The sequence below is a fragment of the Rana temporaria genome, chromosome 3 (genome assembly GCF_905171775.1).
Source record: "Rana temporaria chromosome 3, aRanTem1.1, whole genome shotgun sequence".
Taxonomy (NCBI): domain Eukaryota; kingdom Metazoa; phylum Chordata; class Amphibia; order Anura; family Ranidae; genus Rana; species Rana temporaria.
In genome coordinates this window covers 393,079,650-393,103,387 of record NC_053491.1, presented here as the reverse complement: position 1 = coordinate 393,103,387, position 23,738 = coordinate 393,079,650, and the positions used below count along the sequence as shown (strand labels likewise).

Here is a 23,738-nt window from a genome sequence, read left to right as displayed (position 1 = left end):
ACACACGATCGCGAAAAAAAATGCTCTAGGAAAGCGCGGTGACGTACAACACGTACGACGGCACTATAAAGGGGAAGTTCCATGCGGATGGCGCCACCCTTTGGGCTGCTTTAGCTGATTTTGTGTAGGTATTATACAGACGCGTCGTCCATAGGATCCATTAAGGTTTGTAATGGACGACGCATCTGTATAATACCTACTATATTGTAAGTGGTACTGTGTCGATTTTATGGATGTCATGAAGGACTTATAAATAAACAAGAGAAACGGGATTACACTATCGTGAGTCTTTCTTCCCTTTATAAACATGGGACATCTGTGGAGATCGAGAGAGCCAGTCTGGGAGATCGATTGCAGTACGGATATAGGAGAGGAGTGAATATACTTCTTGTCAGCGCCTACTAAACTCAATCTTTTGGTGAGTACAAGCCCGAAAGGGTGTGTGACACACGGTGGAGGCTGTTTGGATTGAAGAGCACCTCGTAGTTTAGAAGCACTTCTGGGGTCACCTGGATATATTCCCTCACTCTCATACTTCCTATGAACTACTATAAGAAAAGATTGGTCACGCTGAGTGGAGTGATAATTAGCGCTGCTTTAGTAAATTACAGGACTTGAATAGACTTGTTGTTTAACTATCTTTGCTTTATATATGCATGTTTTTTTGTGCGTCGGAATTGCATACAGACAATCGGAATTTCCAACAAGAACTTTTCCCGTCGGAAAATTTGAGAACCAGCTCTCAAATTTTTGCTGTCGGAAATTCCGACAGAAAAAGTCTGATGGGGCCTACACACGGTCAGAATTTCCGACCAAAGGCTCACATCGAACTTTTCTTGTCGGAAATTCGTGTATGCTGCATATTTCGCAACACAATACACATTGTTGGGATGTGTTCTGGTGGTGCATTGGGTGCCATTAAAAATATACTGTATTGCCATGCCCTGAAGTAAAGTGTGCGTTTTAATATGAATTACCACAACATGCTGGTGTAAAGTGTTCCAGAGGTTACATTTTTAAAGAAATTATTTTCTCTTCCCAAGATCATACAATAGTTTCGCTGAAGCCTGTAGGATCTGACCCTTCACCCTCACTGGGAGACCCACGAACCTCAGGTTGCACCTTTGCACATCCTATTCTCAAGATCATCTTGGCATTACAAAAAGGTTTAAAGTTGACACTGTTTTTGCAGGGAGATGCATTGTAGGGGTGGCTGATCCTCCACAGGGCACATTTTCAGTTTCAGTAACCAGGTAATGTGGTCCTGCTAAGTGAGGGAAAACTCCACCTGCACTTTTTCTAGTTTGTTGGTCAGGGTGCTTTGGCAAAGCAAGATAGCTTCCAAGACTTTAGCCTCTACAGTACTGTGCTGAGTCAAGGTGGCAGGATCCCTCTCTGCCACTGCTGGAGGGCCACCATCTTTGTATTTGCGACATAATATATTGAGTTTTGCACTCACCCCAATGCTCATTTTGATGGAGAAATGGTGAGAAAGCAGGTCTCCGGATGCAGTCAAGTTTGCAGAGTTTGCAAGGGATCATTTTAAATTTGGCAGGATCGAGTACTAGATAAAGTTAGAACGAAGCTTATGCTACCCATATCCTACTACATGCCACACCTGACCACGTTACCTGCTGGAAATAATTTTAAAAGTGGGCAACTATGTGGGCTTAAAGCCCAACTACTCCATACATTTTATTTTTGTTTGTTTAGAGTGAGGGGTGGTTAGATCTGTTAACAATTTTTTTTTGTGCTGTTAGTGTTACTATTGGGTAATTTCCCTTCACTTTCAGTTAGAGGTGATACAATACCTTTCCAATAGGGACACAGCAGGGGTATAACCATAGGTGTGCGCACAGGGTGTGCCTGGGCACACCCTAATCATCCTGTGTGGTGAAGATTCCCCATTTAGACCACTGATATTTCACCAACCCCCCTTATGGTGAGCCTAAATGATTGTAAAAAAAGTAATAAAAATGAACTACTGACACCAATCTCTGACCTACTGACACCATCAGTTGCTCTGCTGACACCATCGGTATACTGTATAAACACATGCATACACATGCAAATATGTTTAAACGTCGGGGTGCACACCCTAATGCAATAGGCTGTGCACACCTATGGGTATAACTACAGATCACGGGGCAATATAGAGAAATTATAATGCGGCCCTCTGGTGACCTCCCTACTGTTTAGATCTCAACATAATGTATGTCTATAACAGGATGAGAGCTGCCAGGATAGTCTGTACACTACTAGGGAGCAGATCTGTGGACAAGAAGTGGTCAGGGAAGAGGGGATCAGTGGAGGGAATTAATGTTTAACCTTCAATTTTCCTGTCCTCAGGAGCTCTCCAGTCTTATTCAGCGTCTCAGATCTCAGGGGTTCAGTGTACACTTTAAACTCTCCTACTCCTTCCACCAATAAAGCAAGCAAAAAAAAAAAAGATTTTGTATGTGGTCAAAAAGCTGTAGTAACAATATCATGATAACATAATTACTGGTATTCCTTCACACAGTTACTCTAATGTTTGTAAAAATTACCTTTTATTTTCAAGCTGAAGCTGCTCTAATATACTGTACTGTGCACGGTGACAGCATTGTTTGTATTTATTTATTTATTTACTCTAGCGCTATATCATTTATTTATTTATTAATGTAAACACAGGGGGCCAGATTCACATAGATTAGCGGATCTTTAGATCCGTGTAATCTATGTGATTTACGATCCGCCGGTGCACTTTTGCGAGGCTAGTGCTGTATTCACAAAGCACTTACCTCGAAACTTGCACCGGCGGATCGTAACTCCCCCGGGGGAATTAAAATTCCGCGGCTAGGGGGAGTGTAGTATTTAAATCAGGCGCGTCCCCGGCTAAATTTCCCGGCGTGCATTGCTCACACTGACGTCGCTAGGACGTCAGTGGTTTCAGCGTGAGCGTAACTTGCGTCTGGAAGAATTCTGAATCAGCGTACGCAAACGACGTTAAAATTTAAAACTCGGCGCGGGAACGACGGCCATACTAAACATAGGATACGCCGCAGTTACCCCTGCTATAGCAGGGGTAACTATCCGCCGGAAAAAGCCGAACGCAAACGACGTGAAAAAAAAGGCAGTTCTCCTCATTTGCATATCCAACGCCTAAAAAACCGAGGCGACACCTAGCGGCCGGCGGGAGATTGCAGCCTAAGATCCGACGGTGTAAGTCACTTACACCAGTCGGATCTAAGGGAGATCTATGCGTAACTGATTCTTATGAATCAGTCGCATAGATCTGACTGTCGGATCTCAGAGATACGACGGCGTATCAGGAGATACGCCGTCGTATCTCTTTGTGAATCTGGCCCTGTGACTTTTTTCCTCGGAACCCTGAGAGTGCACCAAGTGTAGTAATGAATCAGTCTCTCCTATTCAGATTAGGTATTCAAAAATTCACGGTGAAACAAACAGCTATTTCTTTAGACCAGCAACCAGAGGTCACTCTTTGCCCTGTCTACTTTCTTCAGGGTAATTTCCCTCTTGGCAGATACCAGGATCACAAGCAACACTGGGACCCCAAGCAAGGGCAGTTCAGCCCCACTGGAGCAGTTACGCAATGGTTTAAAGCAGCAGACAGTCACTTGGATCTTACATCCAGACCTCTACTCACAATGTCCCCGAATACTTGGATTCCTCCATTCAATATCTGCCAAACACTTCTCCTGTGAATCTCCATGTCAGATCCTCAGTGAACCCCCTTGATTTGGCTCCAACTGCTTCCATAAAATAGCCCCCCCCCCCCTGCTCCCAATAAGCTGGGACCTTGGTGAACTCCTGCAACCTCAGCTATACTTCCCAGGAGGGCAGCAAGCCTTCAGGCTGGGATATTCTCCTCCTGGACAAAAACCCTGTTGCTCCAGGCCTCAAAATATGCCCTCCTCAGACACCTTGTGGGAATTCTCACCCAGGGATTGGCTGAACTCATAAATATTCAGGCCAAGGGTCTGCCTCTTCCAACCAACTACATTCTAGAATCCACTAGAAGGCAGGGAGAAGTAGTTGAGCCCGCAGCCAGTAAGAATCAGAACAGCCAAAAATAATCACACACTGCTCCAATGTTTTCAGAGGAGACAAAATCTAGATTTACCTGAGCCTCTCTCTAGTGAACTATTGTAGGAGGGCGCTACAGTCAGAATCTGCTACTATGTTTTTAAAATTCCTGCAATGTACATTGATCACTCAGAAGGGGATTGTTTTTTTTTCTAGATACTGACCCAGAAAAACTGAGTTAAAGCGGCCACAATTTTAAATATAAAAACTTTTTAAATATAAAAACCCCTGTAATACACAAGCTTAATGTATTCTACTACAGTTAGTCTGTAAACTAAGGTCTGTTTTGTTAGGTTGTTACAGCATTTAGACACTTTATAAAACAGAAATTGACTGGGGCCATCTTAAGTGTGGGCATCATGAAGCCAGACTGTATGACTTCCTGGATTTCACAAGCAGTGTAATGGTTTCAGATCAGGTTTCAATAGCAATGGGAGTGTCAGAGGAAGTTACCGCCCCTTATCTATGCAAACCTCTCCTCCCCTCCTCCCCTCCTCCTTCCAGGAACCAGTAAATATACAAAATAATTTGTTCCTGTGCAGATATATCTACATAACAAGATGATATATATATCTTGTTATATATGTAGTGTGTATACATATTTCAGACATGTGCATTGTCAATAAATGCATTTTGTTTAGTTCCGCTTCGCATTAGCCGTTATTTCGTATTTTGTGCCCGAAACTCACTTCGGATTCGTACGCTCATAATGGGCACAGCAGGAGTACAGCCACAGGAAGTCAGCACAGAACAGGGATGGTGGGAACCCTTCATGAGGGATTCCCGCCATCCCTGCGCTGAGTTCCTGGGTCTGTACCCCCGCTGTGCCCATTATGAGGGGTTCCCACCATCCCTGCACTGAGTTCCCGGGCCTGTACCCCCGCTGTGCCCATTATGAGGGGTTCCCACCATCCCTGCACTGAGTTCCCAGGTCTGTACACCCGCTGTGCCCATTATGAGGGGTTCCCACCATCCCTGTGCTGAGTTCCCGGGTCTATACCACCCGCTGTGCCCCATTATGAGGGGTTCCCACAATCCCTGGATGCTATGCATAATTCAGGAAGCTTTTCTTGTAGATACACTATTAATTGGCCCGATGTTATATACAAAGCTTTATATATTTACACCTAAAATCTGGTTTTATTGCAGGCACTATGGGGCAGATCCTCAAAGAAATTACGCAGGCGTATCTGTTGATACGCCGCGTAATTTCAAATTTTGCTCGTCGTATCTTTGTTTTTGTATCCACCAAACAAGATACCACGGCATCTGTGTTAGATCAGACAGGCGTACGCCTTAGTGCGCCGTCGGATCTAAGATGCAATTTTTCCGGCGGCCGCTGGGTGGCGTTCCCGTCGTAATCCGCGTTGAGTATGCAAATTAGCTATTTCCGACGATCCACGAACGTACGAGCGGCCGTCACATTCTTTTACGTCGTTTCCGTTCGGCTTTTTCCGGCATATAGTTAAAGCTGCTATCTGGTGGCGTACTGAATGTTAAGTATGGCCGTCGTTCCTATGTATAATTTTGAAAATGTTTCCTCGTTTGCGTAAGTCGTCCGTGAATGGGGCTGGACGCCATTTACGTTCATGTCGAAAACAATGACGTCCTTGCGACGTCATTTGGAGCAATGCACCCTGGGAGTTTTGACGGACGGGGCATGCCCAGTTCGTTCGGCGCGGGGACGCACTTCATTTAAATGAAACACGCCCCCTACTCGCCGCATTTGAATTCCGCGCCCTTACGCCGCGAGAGATACACTACGCCGCCGTAACTTACAGCGTGAATTCTTTCAGGATTCAAACCAAAGCCAAGTAGATTATGGCGGCGTAGCGTATCTCAGATACGCTGCGCCGGTGCAGATCTTTGTGGATCTGCCCCTATACTTCTAAAACTGTGTGTGTTAGAGGTCATTGGATCCTCTGGAAGCAAGAAGTTTTCATCCTGATATTTAAACACTTTATTCTATGTACACACTATGCTCAAACCTCCCATATTTACAGTGTTTTAACTGACAGAGAACAGAAAGAATTTATAATGTCCACGCCAGCCGAATACTAAATTATTTACTAAAAATGCTACTGACAGCAGCAGGAAATGGGAGAAAACTGACACATGTGACCTGCTTAATTTGATTTAAATATATGCTTCAAACAGAGAATAAAGGAATCTTCTGTACAAGGTTAAAATAAAAAATGATATAGTATTTCAATAATTAATATTATAAAGCTGATCTCTGTGTAACTACTCATCCCCCCCCCACCCCCACTAAATGTTACCCACTTCACCCCTTGCTAACTTAAAGGGGTTGTAAAGGTAAATTTGTTTTTCCCTAAATAGCTTCCTTTACCTTAGTGCAGTCCTCCTTCACTTACCTCATCCTTCAATTTTGCTTTTAAATGTCCTTCTTTCTTCTGAGAAATCCTCACTTCCTGTTCTTCTGTCTGTAACTCCACACAGTAATGCAAGGCTTTCTCCCTGGTGTGGAGAAAGCATCTTGAGGGGGGAGGGGGCGAGCAGGAGTGTCAGGACGCCCACTAACACACAGCTCCTTTCTCCATCTGCAAAGTAGAGAGTGTCCTGACTTGCCTGCTTGCCCCCTCCCCCTCAAGAGGCTTTCTCCACACCAGGGAGAAAGCCTTGCATTACGGTGGTGAGTTACAGACAGAAGAACAGGAAGTGAGGATTTCTCAGAAGAAATAAGGACATTTAAAAGCAAAATAGAAGGATGAGGTAAGTGAAGGAGGACTGCACTAAGGTAAAGGAAGCTATTTAGGGAAAAAAATGTTTACCTTTACAACCCCTTTAAAGCCGATTATATTTTAATTTAAAAAAGTTTTTTTTTTTTACCTAAATCCTTGGTCATGATCATGTCATGAGTCTTCATTCTTCTGGACTGCAGTGTGGGAGGGTCTTTTTTTCGAGTGCCCACATTGTCTGCTGCTGACATGGAAGCTTCCTACTGAGATTAAGAGGGGTCTATGGAGAGGGGGTCCTCACAGGTGCTGAAGACTTCAAGCAGTGGCTTTATGTAGATGGTACAGGTGTCCCTCTACCCTCCATCAAATTAACCAGGATATATCTGATATCTGTTGGCGTTGTCATGAGTCAAAGGGAAATATGAACCATATCTGGTGGGACTGTCCCCCGGTGAGAAGGTTTTGGAAACATATCTTTGACCTATATGGAAAACTAGTGGATATAACTATCCACGCATCACCCAGAGTGGCTCTCTTATCCATGATTCCAGGATCTTTAAAGAATGCAAAGGAGGATGTGCTTAGACACTTCCTCGCTGCAGCCAGAGCAGTCATCCCACGACACTGGAAATCAACGACAGTACCCTTCCTTGGGTAAATGGGCAATTGAAATGGACTTTATTAGAGATTTAGAAGGTCTGTTGGCACGGGAAATGGGAAGAGAAGAACAGTTCTCCCATACTTGGTCCGTTTGGTCCAAGTTTCGACAGTCAGCTGAGTTTCTAATCTGGGTTAAGGGAAATCCTACCATTGTTTAGCTACGTTTGAGTGATTATAATTATTAATGTTTTCGTAATTTCTCCCCTCTCTTTCCTTCCCTTTTTTTTTTTTTCTTTTCCTCTCTCTTGCTTGGAATACCATCCGATCATTTCTATAAGCTAAAGTGGAGTACCCCTTTTTTTCCCCCTCTCTTTCTCTTTCTTTTTTTCCTTTTTTCTTTATAAAGAAGATATGCATTGAAGATATGTAAGGATATATACTGTATTCTGCAAGTACTGTATTTATTGGCGTATAACACTCACTTTTTTACCCTGAAAATAGAGGGTAAACTGTGCCTGCGTGTAATACGCAGTTTTTTTCCTAAAAGTTCCCTCTTAAAGTTAGGGTGCGTGTTATACGGCTGTGCATGTTATATGCCGATAAATACGGTATATGTAGATGGTATATATATATATCTGTTGTGGGTAAACCCCTGTAATACTTATATAAAATAATAAAATAATATTGTAAACAAAAAAAAACATTTTTTTACCTAAATCCTTGGTCATGGTCATGTCATGAGTCTTCATTCTTCTGGACTGCAGTGTGGGAGGGTCTTCTTTTTTTGAGTGCCCACATTGTCTGCTGCTGACATGGAAGCTTCCTACTGAGATTAAGAGGGGTCTATAGATAGGGGGTCCTCACAGGTGCTGAAGACTTTAAGCAGTGGCTTTATGGCCTTATAAGCCTGGACTGCACTGAGGGTTAAATGGTCTCCACTACTGGAGGAGGTACCGAGGAGGGTCAAGTGGCGACGGACTTAGGTAAGTTAAAAGAGAAAGCATTTGAAGGGTTACAAAAAATTGTGAATGTATGGAAGGTTGGATGGGGTGGGCTTGATTTTGCCAAGAAATAGCAAAAGTCACTGTGGCTGAGAGGAAAGTACGAGCATGGGTGCATATGAGAGGGTGACAATGCAGGAGAGCGTTTGTTAAACCGTTGTCACCTATAGCAGGAAATGCAGGAGCAAGGACCTTAGTGGCAGGATCATTAGGTATAATTTTTATTAAAGTTAGATTTTTTTTTTTTAACAAGAGAAAAGATCAATATTTAAAAAGATAGGAAACAACTTTTGAAATTGCATTAACATGCTAAAGTTTAAAAGAATATTTAGTGATTGGGATTAGATATTCTTTAAACCAAAATTCTGGTAAGAAAAACTGGAAAAACACCCAGTTTATTCTCTACCTGCAGCTAAAACCCAGAAAAGGGTAAATCTACCATTATGTGATGCTCCGTAGCACCTCTTCTAGTAGTGGCAACTGGCCATTGGAATGTGCTTTCAGTTATCTCCACTGCTCCGCCCCTTGAATTGTGACATCATGCCTGAAGGATGCCGTGAAGATCCTGGGAAGACTCCAGTAAGGAACCAGTGTTTAATTTTTAACAGTTGTTGAGCAGCATCCATGTCACCAGGAAGCAAAGACAAGACCTGGACCTGTCCTGTCACGTGATCTAAGTTCTATGCAAGTAATTTAGGGCTATTAAGTAGATTTTTTTAAATGGAAAATATAGATTAGATATAGGGGTATGAAGTGGAAACGGAGATTTTTATCCCTGGAGATCAGCTTTAATGACACAACATTTTGGGCCAGATTCACAAAGCACTTGCGCCGACGTATCTCGAGATGCGCGGCGTAATTGAAAAATGTGCTGCGCGTATCTATGCGCCGTATCCTCAAAACGAGATACGCCTGAAAACCATTTTTTTCCGTCCGACGTAAAACGATTACACCGGCGCATCTTGGTGCGCAAAATACGCTAGGCACACCATTGTTTTGATAGGCAAAGATGCAAATGAGGGAGATAAGGCGATCCACAAAATTAAGTGTGTGCGGCGTAGGCTACACCCTGTGTGCATCTGGGGCACATGCATGACTAACATCCTCCTGTCTTTTCCCTTCCAGGTGACTCTGCATATGCACTGGGACCCCATCTCATGACTCCATTCCGGAACCCCCAAACCCCAGGAGAGGAAAACTACAATGCTGCACACATAAGTACCTGTGCAGTGGTGGAACGCACCTTTGGCCTCCTGAAGTCCCGTTTCCGATGCCTGGATAAGTCTGGGGGTACCCTGTTGTATTCCCCAAACTTTGTGTGCCATCTCATCGGGGCATGTTGCATGCTGCACAACTTCGCAGTGAGAAGGGGCCTGGAGATTGACATACGTGATGACCTGACCCCCCAACCAGACATTCCCCCCCTAACCAACTCTACCCGGTCTGCTGAGGGAGCAGCAATCAGGAGACGCCTCGCAGAAGGCATCTTTGCACAGTAAACACACACATTAAACATGGCACAATGAGAATGCATGCATGCACACCACTGTGGTCCCTAGCACACACACCCCACATGCATATCGAATTGGATTAGACCCAAGAAAACCACATGGTATTAGGGAGCAGTAACGCCACGCCAAGGCTCTAATTATGTCACTGTGCATTCATACACCATTCACATGGACCTGGGATCACTTCTCCCTGGTCCTGGGGATCCCTACTCCACCAAAACTGAGGGTGACGCCCTTTTTCACCAGGAATGTCACCCCCACATTCATACATCATTCACACACATAAACCAAATCATAATCACAATATAAAATCAGAAAAAAAATACAATAATAAAAAATCAAAAGTACACCCAAAATCTCAATTGCGGCGGCGTGAGCTACGCCTGGGCCAGCCACGGGCACGGCCACGGCCCCTCAGGGGAGACTCATGGGGGGGAGGCAGGGGAAGGAGGAGCCTCCCCAGGTGGCTGCCCTCCAAGGCCACGGCGATCCTGGTCAGGCCCAGAGTGAGGGCTGCCGTATTGGCCTGGACAGCCTGGGTGTTGTCCTGGACAGCCTGGGTCAGGGCAGTCACCTCAAGGGCCACGCCTGTTGTGGCGGCCTGCAGCTCACAAAAACAATTAATCAGTGCTAATGAATTTGTGCTGACCTCACTGACAGACTCATTGATGGAGGCCAGGCTCTCCTCCATCTGGGCCAAAGTCCGGCTGACCTGACCCAGATGTTGTGTCTGACGAGCCTGGTCCCTCTGCAGATTTGCAGGCAGGAACTCGGCCACCCCCCTGGTCTTCTGGGTGGCCTTCCTGCCTCCAGATGAGGCTTGGGGCCTGGGAGCAGGGGATTCCCCTGGGGGGCCAGCCCTGTTGGGGGAGGAGTGGGAGGGACTACCCCTGATGGTGGCCTGACTGCTGTCAGCCGCAAGGGAATCCTGATCCCAACACAACATCACTTCTCGGGCAATGTCCATCCGGTCATCCTCAACCCCCCCCCCTCATCCTCCTCCCCCTGAACCTCCTCATGAGTGGAGTTGTGGCCACTCCCCTGCCCTGGGGACCCCGGCCTTTCTTGGGGCTCCTCAGCAGCCTGTTGTCCTGGGGGTGGTGCAGCCTGGCCTGATGGCCCAGCAACCTCCTGGCCTGATGGCCCAGCAACCTCCTGGCCAGATGGCCCAGCAACCTCCTGGCCATCTGTGGAGGACACAAAACATACACAGGTTGGAGGATCCACACACTTGGCACAATTCCTCCCAATGACATCATCAATGGGGCCCAATGACGGGGCACAATTCCTACCAATGACACCAAAGATGAGGCACAATTCCTCCCAATGACATCAACAATGGGGCCCAATGACGGGGCACAATTCCTATCAAAGACACCAAAGATGGGGCACAATTTCTCCCAATGACATCAACAATGGGGCCCAATGATGGGACACAATTCCTACCAAAGACTCTAAAGATGGGGCACAATTCCTCCCAATTACATCATCAATGGGGCCCAATGACGGGGCACAATTCCTACCAATGACACCAAAGATGGGGCACATTCCTCCCAATGACATCAACAATGGGGCCCAATGACGGGGCACAATTCCTACCAATGACACCAAAGATGGGGCACAATTCCTCCCAGTGACATCAACAATGGGGCCCAATGACGGGGCACAATTCCTACCAATGACACCAAAAATGGGGCACAATTCCTCCCAATGACATCAACAATGGGGCCCAATGACGGGGGCACAATTCCTACCAAAGACACCAACGATTGGGGCATAATTCCTTCCAATGACACAAGTGATGGAGCACAATTCCTCTCACTGACACCGAAGATGGGACATGGTTTACTCCAACTGATGCTGGGACCCTTTTCTACTCCCGATGGCCACAGTCTGGCCCACCTTAGGCCTGATGAACAGTAAAGTAGCCCTTTGCTTAGAAAGTTTGGAGACCCCGGCTCTAAAGGAAAAGCCGCACACTGATGATATCCTCACTGTCAAAACGTTAATCAGTCAACAAGCTTCAGCACATAGTCCCTCTCCCAGAACCACTCCTCTGACATGTTTCGTTCCATGGACCCTCTATCCTCTATGATTAAGCACATTGGGCGAAACATGTAAGAGAAGTGGTTCTGGATGAGGAACCATATGCTGAAGCTTTTTAGCTGAATAAAATATTGCATGTAAAGACATCATCAGTGTGTGGCTTTTCTTTTGGATTGTGCTGTTATATGTGAAGTGAGAGACTCCATGCCATGACCCAATACCAGGCAACGAGAGGAGCTCTTGGAGGGTTGGAGCCACGCACTTTTCTTTGACTCTTTATCACCATCCTGTTCTGGTGCTACTGAAAGTTTATCATCATTATCTACTTCTGTCATCCATATTGCTCCTAACAAAAGACCAATATTTTGTCACAGTGATGTTGAAGATGGAGGGATGAAAGAAATAACTGCAGATACACAATTGTTCCTATACCAGGCATGATCATTATTTCTCCCAAGCTCCTGCAACACTATACCTCCTCTCCTCGTCTCTCATACAAATCCCACAGGGTCAGAGCAGGAAACAGAAATATGACCCATTGTCTAACACTAAAACACTCACATGGCCGAGATTCGGATGGTGCAACCACTGTCATACCAAGTCAATTCATGTTCTTTTAAATGCTTTAACCACTTAAGCCCCGGACCATTTTGTTGCTAAAGGACCAGGCCCCTTTTTGCCATTCGGCACTGCGTCGCTTTAACTGACAATTGCGCGGTCGCGCGACCTGGCTCCCAAACAAAATTGGCATCCCTTTTTTCCCCACAAATAGAGCTTTCTTTTGGTGTCATTTGATCACCTCTTTTTTATTTTTTGCGCTATAAACAAAAATAGAGCGACAATTTTGAAAAAAGTTCAATATTTTTTACTTTTTGCTATAATAAATATCCTCAAAAAATATATAAAAAAATGTTTTTTTCCCTCAGTTTAGGCCGATACGTATTCTTCTACATATTTTTGGTAAAAAAACGCAATAAGCGTTTATTGATTGGTTTACAAAAGTTATAGGGCTATATTCACATACCTTTAGGCGGGCGTAGCGTATCTCCTATAGGCTACGCCGCCGTAACTTTGAGAGGCGAGTATGGTATTCTCAAAGATTTTGCTGCCGAAGTTACGGCGGCGTAGCGTATTAGGGCCGGCGTAAGCCCGCCTAATTCAAATGTTGTAGCTGTGGGCGTGTTTTATGTATATTAAGTGTGACCCCACGTAAATTACGTTTCGTTTGAACGGCGTCCGTGGATGTATCCCAGTGCGCATGCTCCAAATGACGTCGGCAAATCGTCAATGCTTTCGACGTGAACGTAAATTACGGCCAGCCCCATTCACGGACGTCGTAAAATTTGAAAAATTTGACACGGTTCCGACGTCCATACTTAACATTGGCTGCGCCATCTTTTTGGTGGTTTATCTTTACACCTGAAAAACCCTTGCGTAAACGGCGTATCTATACTGCGACAGCCGGGCGTACGTTCGTAAATAGGCGTATCTAGCTGATTTACATATTCTAGGCGTAAATCAGCGTACATGCCCCTAGCAGCCAGCGTAAATATGCAGTTAAGATACGACGGCGTAGGAGACTTATCTTAGCAACATTTAAGCATATCTCAGTTTGAGCATACGCTTAAAGTTGCGACCGTGCGGATTCTGACTTACGACGGCGTATATACTGATACGCCCGTTGTAAGTCTACCTGAATCTGGCCCATAGCGTCTACAAAATAGGGGACAGTTTTATGGCATTTTTATTATTTTTTTTTTTTTTACTAGTAATGGCGGTGATCAGCAATTTTTATCGTGACTGCGACATTATTTCGGACACTTTTAACACTATTTTGGGACCATTGTCATTTTTACAGCGAACAGTGCTATAAAAATGCACTGATTACTGTGAAAATGAAACTGGCAGTGAAAGGGTTAACCTGTAGGGGGCGCTGAAAGGGTTAAATGTGACCTAATGTGGGATTCTTACTGTGTGGGGGCGTGGCTTGACGTGTGGCTTCACTGATCGTTGTTCACTATGACAGGGAACAGACGATCAGTGACAGTCTGACTAGGAAGCAAGGGGAGAGGTTTGTTTACACTTACCTCTCCCCGTTCTTCAGCTATGTGACCCGATCGCGGCACACTGGCCGCAATCGCGGTCACGGAGTTCAGGACTGGGTCACGAGCTCGCCCCTGGCAGCGTGCGAGCGACCGATGGCTGGGATCTTAAAGAGGACGTACCTGTATGCCCTTGTGCCATGAATCCCAGCAGCTCAGTGCCCATATTTTGATAAGCATCCTCTTACACTAGATGCTAATTGCACTACCCCTATGGAATAGATACTTGGGAAAAAAAGTTCAGCAGTGGCTGTTTTGATGATGCTACTCCTAGGCTAATGATTTGAGGCAAAACTCCAGCAAAACATAACAAAATAAATATTAACAACCCAATTTAATAATAAAAAAAATGTTTGTTGCTATATTTGTTTTCAATCCAAAGCTCTCCCTCATCAGTATTTATTTTCCACTACAAGACGTCCTCAGTCTGATGGCCAGCATAGTCCAACCAACTTCCTCTGAGCCCAGGTCATCCTGGACCCGCCCCTAACTGTGACTGGACAGTGAAAGGAGAAGCAGTACAGTGATGAGCTCATCTCTGTGTCACTCTGCTTTTGGTCAGTACATGAACCTATTGGCTCCTTGTACTTCTTCTCCTCTTACACTCCAGCTCTGCTGTACAGGGACTTGCGATAGGCTGATACCGGGTCCTTTTAGGTACTTACACTGCTTACATTTAGAAAATATATTTAATGTTGTAGTCATGATTACATGGTAATTTATATGTACCTAAAGTTCAGCTTTAAATAAAAAATAAACTTTTTTTTCCTACCGCTAGTTAAATGCCCAGAGCTCCCAAAACAACAATCCATAAAAAAGTAAACGGACAAAACATGTTAAACTCCTTTAATATGTTTATCTGATCACCAATCGGATGCATTTTTCCCTGCTTTCCCTAAGAAATCTCAATAACCTTATGGATGAGCGGGCATAGATGCCAGCCTCAGAAACATTACATGGCTCGGGGGGCTGGCATTTGAAATGCGTTGCCCCTGCATTACCACTGACCTGCACAGAATAATATAAGCTGTGATAATGCAGCAAAATAGGACATCCAAGATTTACAAAAATACAAAGAAGAAATGCCAAAAGCAACAGTAAGGCCGCGTACACAACTATAGGTGGGACCCAGCATGGGTGTATTTCCACGTGTTACATGTAACTCAGCCCATTTATTTCAATGGGCTGCCCTATGAGCGAAAAACGCAGAAAATACGTCTCTGACGCAGTTTGGTGCGCACTAAAACGCGCGTGTTTGAAGATGCATGGGGGTTCCATTAAAGTGACACTAAAGGTTCACTTTTTTTTTTTTAAATAACAAACATGTTATACTTACCGTATTTATTGGGGTATAGCGCGCTCCCGCGTATAGCGCGCACCCCTAAAGTTGCCCCGAATTCCTGTGGAAAAAAGTTTTTTTGTACTTACAGTTTTGGTGTCTTGCACAGCGTCCATTGGCGGCCTCGTCGGGTCCGACGTCCGTCTGCGGCTTCGGGTGTCCTCTTCGTCGGGTCCGGCATCCTTCTGCGGCGTCCTCGCGTCCTCCCGCTCGTTTCCCGCGCCGAGTTTGAATACTGCGCCGACATATACAGAGCGCAGTACACTCGTGTATTGTCGGGCAGGCTCGGCTACTCCCGCGCTGACGTCCTGTACGTCCAGGACGTCAGCGCGAGAGGAGCAGAGACTAACCGACAATACACGAGTGTACTGCGCTCGGTATATGTCGACGCAGTATTCAAACTCGGCGTGGGAAAGCGGGTATCGGCGTATACCGCGCACCCACGATTTTGCCCTGATTTTCAGGGCAAAAAAGTGCGCGGTATACGCCGATAAATACGGTACCTCCACTGTGCAGTTCGGTTTGCACAGAGTAGCCCCCGAACCAGGGCTGGACTGGGACAGAAATTTGGCCCTGGAGTTCATCCAGACTGGCCCACCCGGGACAAAGAATCAGTTTGGTGCCCCCCCTTATGGGACAAGATTAGGCAGAAGTGAGAAACTCCCAGGCCATAGCTGTTGAGTCAGCTGTCATGCTCCTCTGTCGTCCCCCTGCTTCTTTGTTCCCCCCAGGTGAGTGCTGTGGGGAGGGAGAGACAGAGGAACGGAGGGGTGTGGCGGTCCGCTGTCACTAAAGCCGGCCCACTGAGCCATCGGCCCACCGGGAAACTCCCTGTAGTCCCAATGGCCAGTTCATCCCTGCCCCGAATGTCCTCTTCTGAGGTCCCACAGCGGCTGTCTTAGCTCCTCCCCGCATTAGATAACCCCCTCTGGGAAGCTCTCTCCTGAGGGGGTTACCTTGCGGCTGCACTCCTGTGCCATACAATCGACATCCATAGCCGCCTATTCTATGACTCGGCCCCGCCCCCCGGTGGCCGCATCATTGGATTTGATTGACAGCAGCGGGAGCCAATGGTTGCGCTGCTATCAATCTATCCAATGAAGAGCTGATCAGCGGCGGGGAGAATGACGCGGGATCGCACCGTTGGAAATTCAGGGCTCAGGTAAGTAAAACGGGGGCTCGGGGGGGCCAGACACTGCAAGGTGTTTTTTCACCTTAATGCATAGGATGCTTTAAGGTGAAAAAACACAAAGGTTTAAACCCCTTTCACTATTAATGGCACCACCGTGCGTCTGATACAGGGAAGTGCGTTACCCTGCGCGTCAGGAAAGTGCATTATTTTGCGTGCACGTCTGAAACGCAAAGGTCTGAACGTGGCTTAAACAAAATTAAACACCGCCCTATATGATCCAAATTAAATTCAAAATTCCAAGGAGATGGGATGTTCTCCTGCAAAGTGTATGTGGAGGAGAAGAAGAAATGGCAGAAAAATTCCATGTTTGCCAAACCAGGGATTCTCAATAATGGAAAATGTGCGAATCACAGCTAATATCGCACCAGGAATTGCGGGCGCAAATCTGATATACTGCCAAGGAAGCCAATTCTGGGAATTTTGCGAAATTCTTAAATATTCATTAACTGCAGAAATACACAAAATAAATGCATACTGAATCAAATATTATATATTGATGTCATCATCTAAAAAACAAAATGTATTTAAAAGACAGAATCCTATTGGTCTATATAGGATCCTGCAGAAATGGATATAAGAGACACAAGAGGGAGAGAGAAAACAATGACATCATACTGAGCTCTGACTCATCCACCTCCTGGAGACATGTAAGGGTTAATCCTAATATACTGTCTACAGTGCAAAGGATGGCAAGCCCAAGATGTCCCTGTCTGGGGGGGTACTGATGATATAGGCTGTGCCATGGTGCCCCCTCTGCATCCTCATTATACATGACATCACATGACATCACATCTCATTACATCCCAGGCAATTAAAGTTTCCAAGAAGCAGACCCTGCAGACAGACCCTGCAGACAGGACTGGCACATTCATGGCAGGCAGATCTCCCTGTGCACCACACAAAAAACATACCAATCATCTGTATGCACTTACCTGATTTGGGGTAGGTGACAATCCAAATGTCATTTTTCCTTACTGGATAGTCAGCAATTTCCTCCATCTTCCCCCTGCAGAATGGGGGTAACCTGACTCCATTGTACTCAAAGTATTTGCTTTCAAACTCCACCGGGGTGCTGGGGGTCTCTGCCTCGCTCTCTGCCATGTTCAGGGGTGCTGCTGGTGGTGGGCGAGAAGCAGCAGCAGGTTGGGGTCCAGTGTGGAGGAGATGCTGGGCTGGATGGCTGAGCTGGATACGGTGATGTAATGCGATGCTGAGGATGCAGCAAACGGTGCTAGCGCGCTCCCCCTAGTGTTCAGTAAGAGGCAGTACAGGGGACCAGCAGCCAGGCAGAGCGCATGTGCACCCCTCCCTGCTGTGCCATTAAAGACCATTAAATTCTCCTAGGAGCTGACTTCACTTCTCTGAATGGGATGTGTCTGAATCTGCCTACACTCACTAGCTGGACTCTGTGTTGTGTTGTTGCAATAATATTATTATGGTGGTTTTATGATATTATAGAAGGATTTAAATATTGAAGGTATTTGATTTCATTATGTAATCTGTGTTAGTTTTTTTTTTTATTGTTGAAAAAAAAAAAATGTAATAAAATAATTAACTAATAAAATTTGCTGGCAATAAAATATTATATATATAGAGAGATATCTATCTATGGATATATATATATATATATATATATATATATATATATATATATATATATATATATATATATATATATATATATATATATATATATAGTATAATTATGGTATATGTGCTTTATGTACTACACATATACCATAATTATACTGTATATACATATCTATATCTCTCTCTCTATCTATCTATCTATCTATCTATCTATCTATCTATCTATCTATCCACAGTCTAATTACGGTATATGTGTAAAGTAAATGTGTTTAGAAACATAGAAAAGTGACAGCAGAAATAAAGTAGTTCATCGAGTCTGCCCATTTTTTTTCCGGGGGGGGGGGGATATTGATTTTTGTTCTCCATTAACTTTGTTGTCTGACTATAGATCTGTGTGTTCATCCCAAGCATGTTTGAAGCCATTGACTGTCTCACTACCTTCAAGCATCAACTACCCTTTCAATGAAATAATAATTTCAAAAATTCGTTTTTAACTTCCTTCCAGGAGGCGGGGGTCATGTCCCCGATTTCTTGATTTTGGTTTTATATTAAAAAAAACTGCCTACCGGAACCTTATTCTCCCCCCTTGATTTAAAGGTTTCAATCACGTTTCTCTACTTTCCACCAGACTGTACCTATTAGGTTCCTGAATTTGCACTAAATGGCCCAGATTCACAAAGCACTTACGCCGACGTATAACAAGATACGCCTACGTAAGTGAAATGTGCGCCGTCGTATCTGTTGCGCCGGTCCCGCAAACTAAGATGCGCCTAAAAACAGGCTTCATCCCGTGGACGTAACTTGCCTACGCCGGAGTAGGGTGGGCGCACATTTAGGCTGGACGCATGGTGGCGCTCCCATTGATTAGCCATTCAAATATGCAAATGAGTGACATACGGCAATTCACGAACATACGTGCGCCCGACGCAGTGCGCGTAAGTTGTACGTCTGGCGTAAAGTTATTCCCCATAAAGGAGGTGTAACCCAGCAGCAGACATGCAAAGGTCTGCACCAGGGAACACAAGCCGACGTATTTTACGTTGGACGTGTCTGGCTGGGCGTAGGTTACGTTTGCGTCGTACGCAGTGATCCGGCGTAGTTTAGGCAGTTGTTTCGACGTGGTTGTGAGCATGTGCAGGGGGATGCGTCCACGTCTCGGCGCATGCGCAGTTCGTGATACGTTTCTGTCTGGCGTTCGGCCCATCATTTGCATGGGGTCATGCCTCATTTGCATGGCTCACGCCCACTTCCACCTACGCCGGCGTACGCCTTCGAAACCCAGCGCAGCGTTGGGAGCACTGGCTTGGTGAATTCCATGCTTGCCTCTATGCGCTGCGTTGGTGTAGCGTACATTGTTTGCGCTACGGCGGTGTAATGTGCGCCCGCTCTCTGTGAATCTGGGCCAATATATTTTATCCCCTACACCTTTCATCATTTCTGTCAGCAGTGGCGGCTGGTGCTCAAAATTTTTGGGGGGTGCAAACAAACTGAAAAAAAACATCAAGTGCAGCCACTGTGCCCATCAAACGCAGCCACTGTGCCATCAATTGCGGCCATTGTGTCATCAAATGCAGCCACTGTACCCATCAATTTCTGCCAGTGTGCCCATCAATTGCCGCTACTGTGCCCATCAATTGCTGCCAGTGTGCCAATCAATTGCTGCCAGTGTGCCCATCAATTGCCACTACTGTGCCCATCTAATGCTGCCAGTGTTTCCCCCCCCCCCACCCGCCCAGCACTTACCTGTCTCCGTGAAGCAGTGGGTCATGGTGGCGGTCTACGCCACGCTCCTCAATGTCTTCTCCCGTCACCTGATAGGCATCCAATCACAGCACCTGTCGTTTCAGCCAATCAGGTGACAGGTAATAGACCCGAGCACCTGATTGGCTGAGAGGCAGTTCAGTGTTAGGAAAGCGAGAATTCTATCGCTTTCCTAACACAACGCTAAGCAAACTGCAAGCGTCCAGCATGTCGCCCGCTGTTCACCTTTTTGGACTTTTATTAGAGCCTCTGGCTCTAATCAGGTGCTTCCAATGAATAACCCGCCACTGTATTTCAGGTGCTCGGCACCCAAAAAGGGGCCTGCGCCTTAATAGGGAGTGGCAGCGCAGACCATAGATAGATTCATGCAATGCATTTATCTATCTATGGCAGGGGTGCCCAACCTTTTGAAGAGCGGGGGCCACTTAAGCAACTTGGTAACCATTCGTGGGCCACAATGAGCGGAGCAGACAGATGACAGGTCACGGCTACTCTATAGGCCCTCAGATCCGTCCAGATGGAAGGGGACAAATGTTTTTCGGATTGGAGGTAGACAGGCGTAAACAGACATCTGTCGCTCTATAGAGGTGAATTGAGGGTCCCATTTGATCGGGCTGATCGTGTGAAAAGGTCCTAAGACTGCTTTCATACTGATGTGTTGCGGTTTACCCATATCGTGAGTGCAGCTATGTCTATCCTGCGAGTTAGCTGAACTTTGCTATAGACTCCGCCTGTGGCAAAAGCCGGCGCTGTAGAGGAAGCATCGGCTTATGGGGCTCTGCTCCGCAGCCGCTTTCTTCCTCTATCACCAGCTTCCTATCACAACACTGATGCTGTGGTATGGTGGGTCAGCAACCTGCGATCTTTGCTTGTCAACCCGCCATTCCAGAGCAGGAGGTCGCGGGCCACATCAGAGGGCTCCGCGGGCCACATCAGAGGGCTCCGCGGGCCACATGTGGCCCCCGGGCCACTGGTTGGCCACAACTGATCTATGGTGATAGAGGGGGTGGCAGGAGAGAGGGGGCGGTGCCGGTGCGCCCTTATGGACGCACAGCCACTGTCTGTGAGGCTGGGTTCACACTAGATGTGGCCGCGGCTCACACCAGGGGTCCGGTGCATGTCTGTTCATCGTTTGAGGTGTGAATCGGGACTGAATTTTTGCCTGAATTTGCTTCTGAAATGGACCACAAGACGTACAGGACTCTTCTGCCATCCGGACGACAGGCGCCCCGGAGCTGTGTAAACCGGCGCCATTGAGAGCCTGTCATGTGAATTGGATGTGGGGAAATCTGCATCTAATTCATATCAGTGTGAACCCAGCCTTACCCGTCTCTGGTTCTATCTTATCAATATCTTTGTGTAAGTGAGGTCTCCAGGACTGGACACAGTATTCTAAATGAGGTCTCACCAAAGATCTATATAGAGCAGGGGTCTCAAACTGGCGGCTCTCTCCAGCTGTTGCGGAACTACAAGTCATGCCTCTGCCTATGGGAGTTATACTTGTAACCAGGGCCGGACTTACCATTGGGCTTGACTGGGCTCAAGCCCATGGGCCCCGCCCAATAGGGGGCCCCCTTAAAAAAACATTTTTTTTTTTTTTTAGGGGTCCGGAGGTCCCCAGGGGCCCGGAGGCCAACCCCCCTTTTTTTATTTATTTTTTATTAAAAAAAATGTTTATTTTATAAATATATATATATATATATATATATATATATATATATATATATATATATATATATATATATATATATATATATATATATATATATATATTATTATTATTGTTATTATTAAAGGGCCCAGAGGTCTCCAGGGCCCCTGGATGGCAAACCCCCTTTTTTTATTTATTTTTTATTTAAAAAAAAATGTTTATATATTTTATATATATATATATATATATATATATATATATATATATATATATATATATATATATATATTATTATTATTAAAGGGCCCAGAGGTCTCCAGGGCCCCCGGATGGCAACCCCCTTTTTTTTATATATATTTTATTTTTACAGAGGTCCCCAGGGCCCCATGTGGCAACCCCCCCCCCTTTTTTATTTATTTTTATAAATGTTTATTTTTTTATTTTTGTTTATATTTTTTTATTTTTTATTAAAAGGCCCAGGAGGCCCCAGATGGCAACCTCTCTTTTTTTATGTATTTTTTATAAATGTTTATTTTTTTATTTTTTTTATTTTATTAAAGGGCCCAGAGGTTTCTTTTTTCTTTTTATTAAAGGGCCCAGAGGTACCCAGGGCCCCGGATGGCTACCCCCTTTTTTTATATATACAGTACAGACCAAAAGTTTGGACACCCCTTCTCATTCAAAGAGTTTCCTTTATTTTCATGACTATGACTATTGTAGATTCACACTGAAGGCATCAGAACTATGAATTAACACATGTGGAATTATACATAACAAAAAAGTGTGAAACAACTAAAAATATATTTCATATTCTAGGTTCTTCAAAGTAGCCACCTTTTGCTTTGATTACTGCTTGGCACACTCTTGGCATTCTCTTGATGAGCTTCAAGAGGTAGTCACCTGGCGCAGCACCCCATCACTCTCCTTCTTGGTCAAATAGCCCTTACACAGCCTGGAGGTGTGTTTGGGGTCATTGTCCTGTTGAAAAATAAATGATGGTCCAACTAAACGCAAACTGGATGGAATAGCATGCCGCTGCAAGATGCTGTGGTAGCCATGCTGGTTCAGTATGCCTTCAATTTTGAATAAATCCCCAACAGTGTCACCAGCAAAGCACCCCCACACCATCACACCTCCTCCTCCATGCTTCACGGTGGGAACCAGGCATGTAGAGTCCATCCGTTCACCTTTTCTGCGTCGCACAAAGACACGGGGGGTTGGAACCAAAGATCTCAAGTTTGGACTCATCAGACCAAAGCACAGATTTCCACTGGTCTAATGTCCAATCCTTGTGTTCTTTAGCCCAAACAAGTCTCTTCTGCGTGTTGCCTTTCTTTAGCAGTGGTTTCCTAGCAGATATTCTACCATGAAGGCCTGATTCACACAGTCTCCTCTTAACAGTTCTAGAGATGTGTCTGCTGCAAAAGGTGGCTACTTTGAAGAACCTAGAATATGAAATATATTTTCAGTTTTCACTTTTTGTTATGTATAATTCCACATGTGTTAATTCATAGTTTTGATGCCTTCAGTGTGAATCTACAATTTTCATAGTCATGAAAATAAAGAAAACTCTTTGAATGAGAAGGTGTGTCCAAACTTTTGGTCTGTACTGTATATATATTTTTCTTTATTTCTTCTTTTTTTTGTAAAGGGCCTCCCCCGCTTCTCAATTTCAGGTGGCAGCACCCCTCTCCCCCCCGGTTCTCTGCTCCAGGGGGCCCATGCCTTAAGCTGTGTAAGGGGTAGAGTTGCCACCTTTTCTTCAAGCCAAACCCAAACACTTTAGCGGCACAGGGCACATTTTTTTCGTAGTATACACAATAGGATTATAAAAGACCTGGGGCACCTTTGGGTGCCTCAAGGAGAGTGGTAATGCAGCGCACTGCGGCAAACAGTGGGTGTGGCCAAACTGCTCTGGCTCCCCCTCAGTGATGCCAAACCTGCCCCCAGACATCGGCCCGCATCTCCCAAATGGCAACAGATTTTTGTGTGACTACCTCAGTTACTTGGGGAGCCACAGCCCAGTCTAAATAATGTGTCCGGGTTTCAGGCAGACTGAAACCCGGACACAAGATCCAAACCCGACAGGTGGCAACCCTAGTAAGGGGCCCCAAAATTCCTGATGGCGGCCCTGCGCATACCTCCCAACATGCACGG

The 23,738-nt window shown here is 45.5% G+C and overlaps 1 protein-coding gene across 1 annotated transcript in view; it reads right to left on the bottom strand.

Moving 5' to 3' along the window:
* SULT4A1 (sulfotransferase family 4A member 1) overlaps positions 1-17,810 on the bottom strand; it is a 44,825-nt gene extending 27,015 nt beyond the window's left edge. The window contains exon 1 of the mRNA XM_040345821.1: positions 17,512-17,810. Coding sequence (XP_040201755.1) covers positions 17,512-17,680 — 169 coding nt within the window. The 5' untranslated portion in view covers positions 17,681-17,810. The remainder of the gene's footprint in view (positions 1-17,511) is intronic.
* Between the last annotated feature and the right edge of the window lie 5,928 nt (positions 17,811-23,738).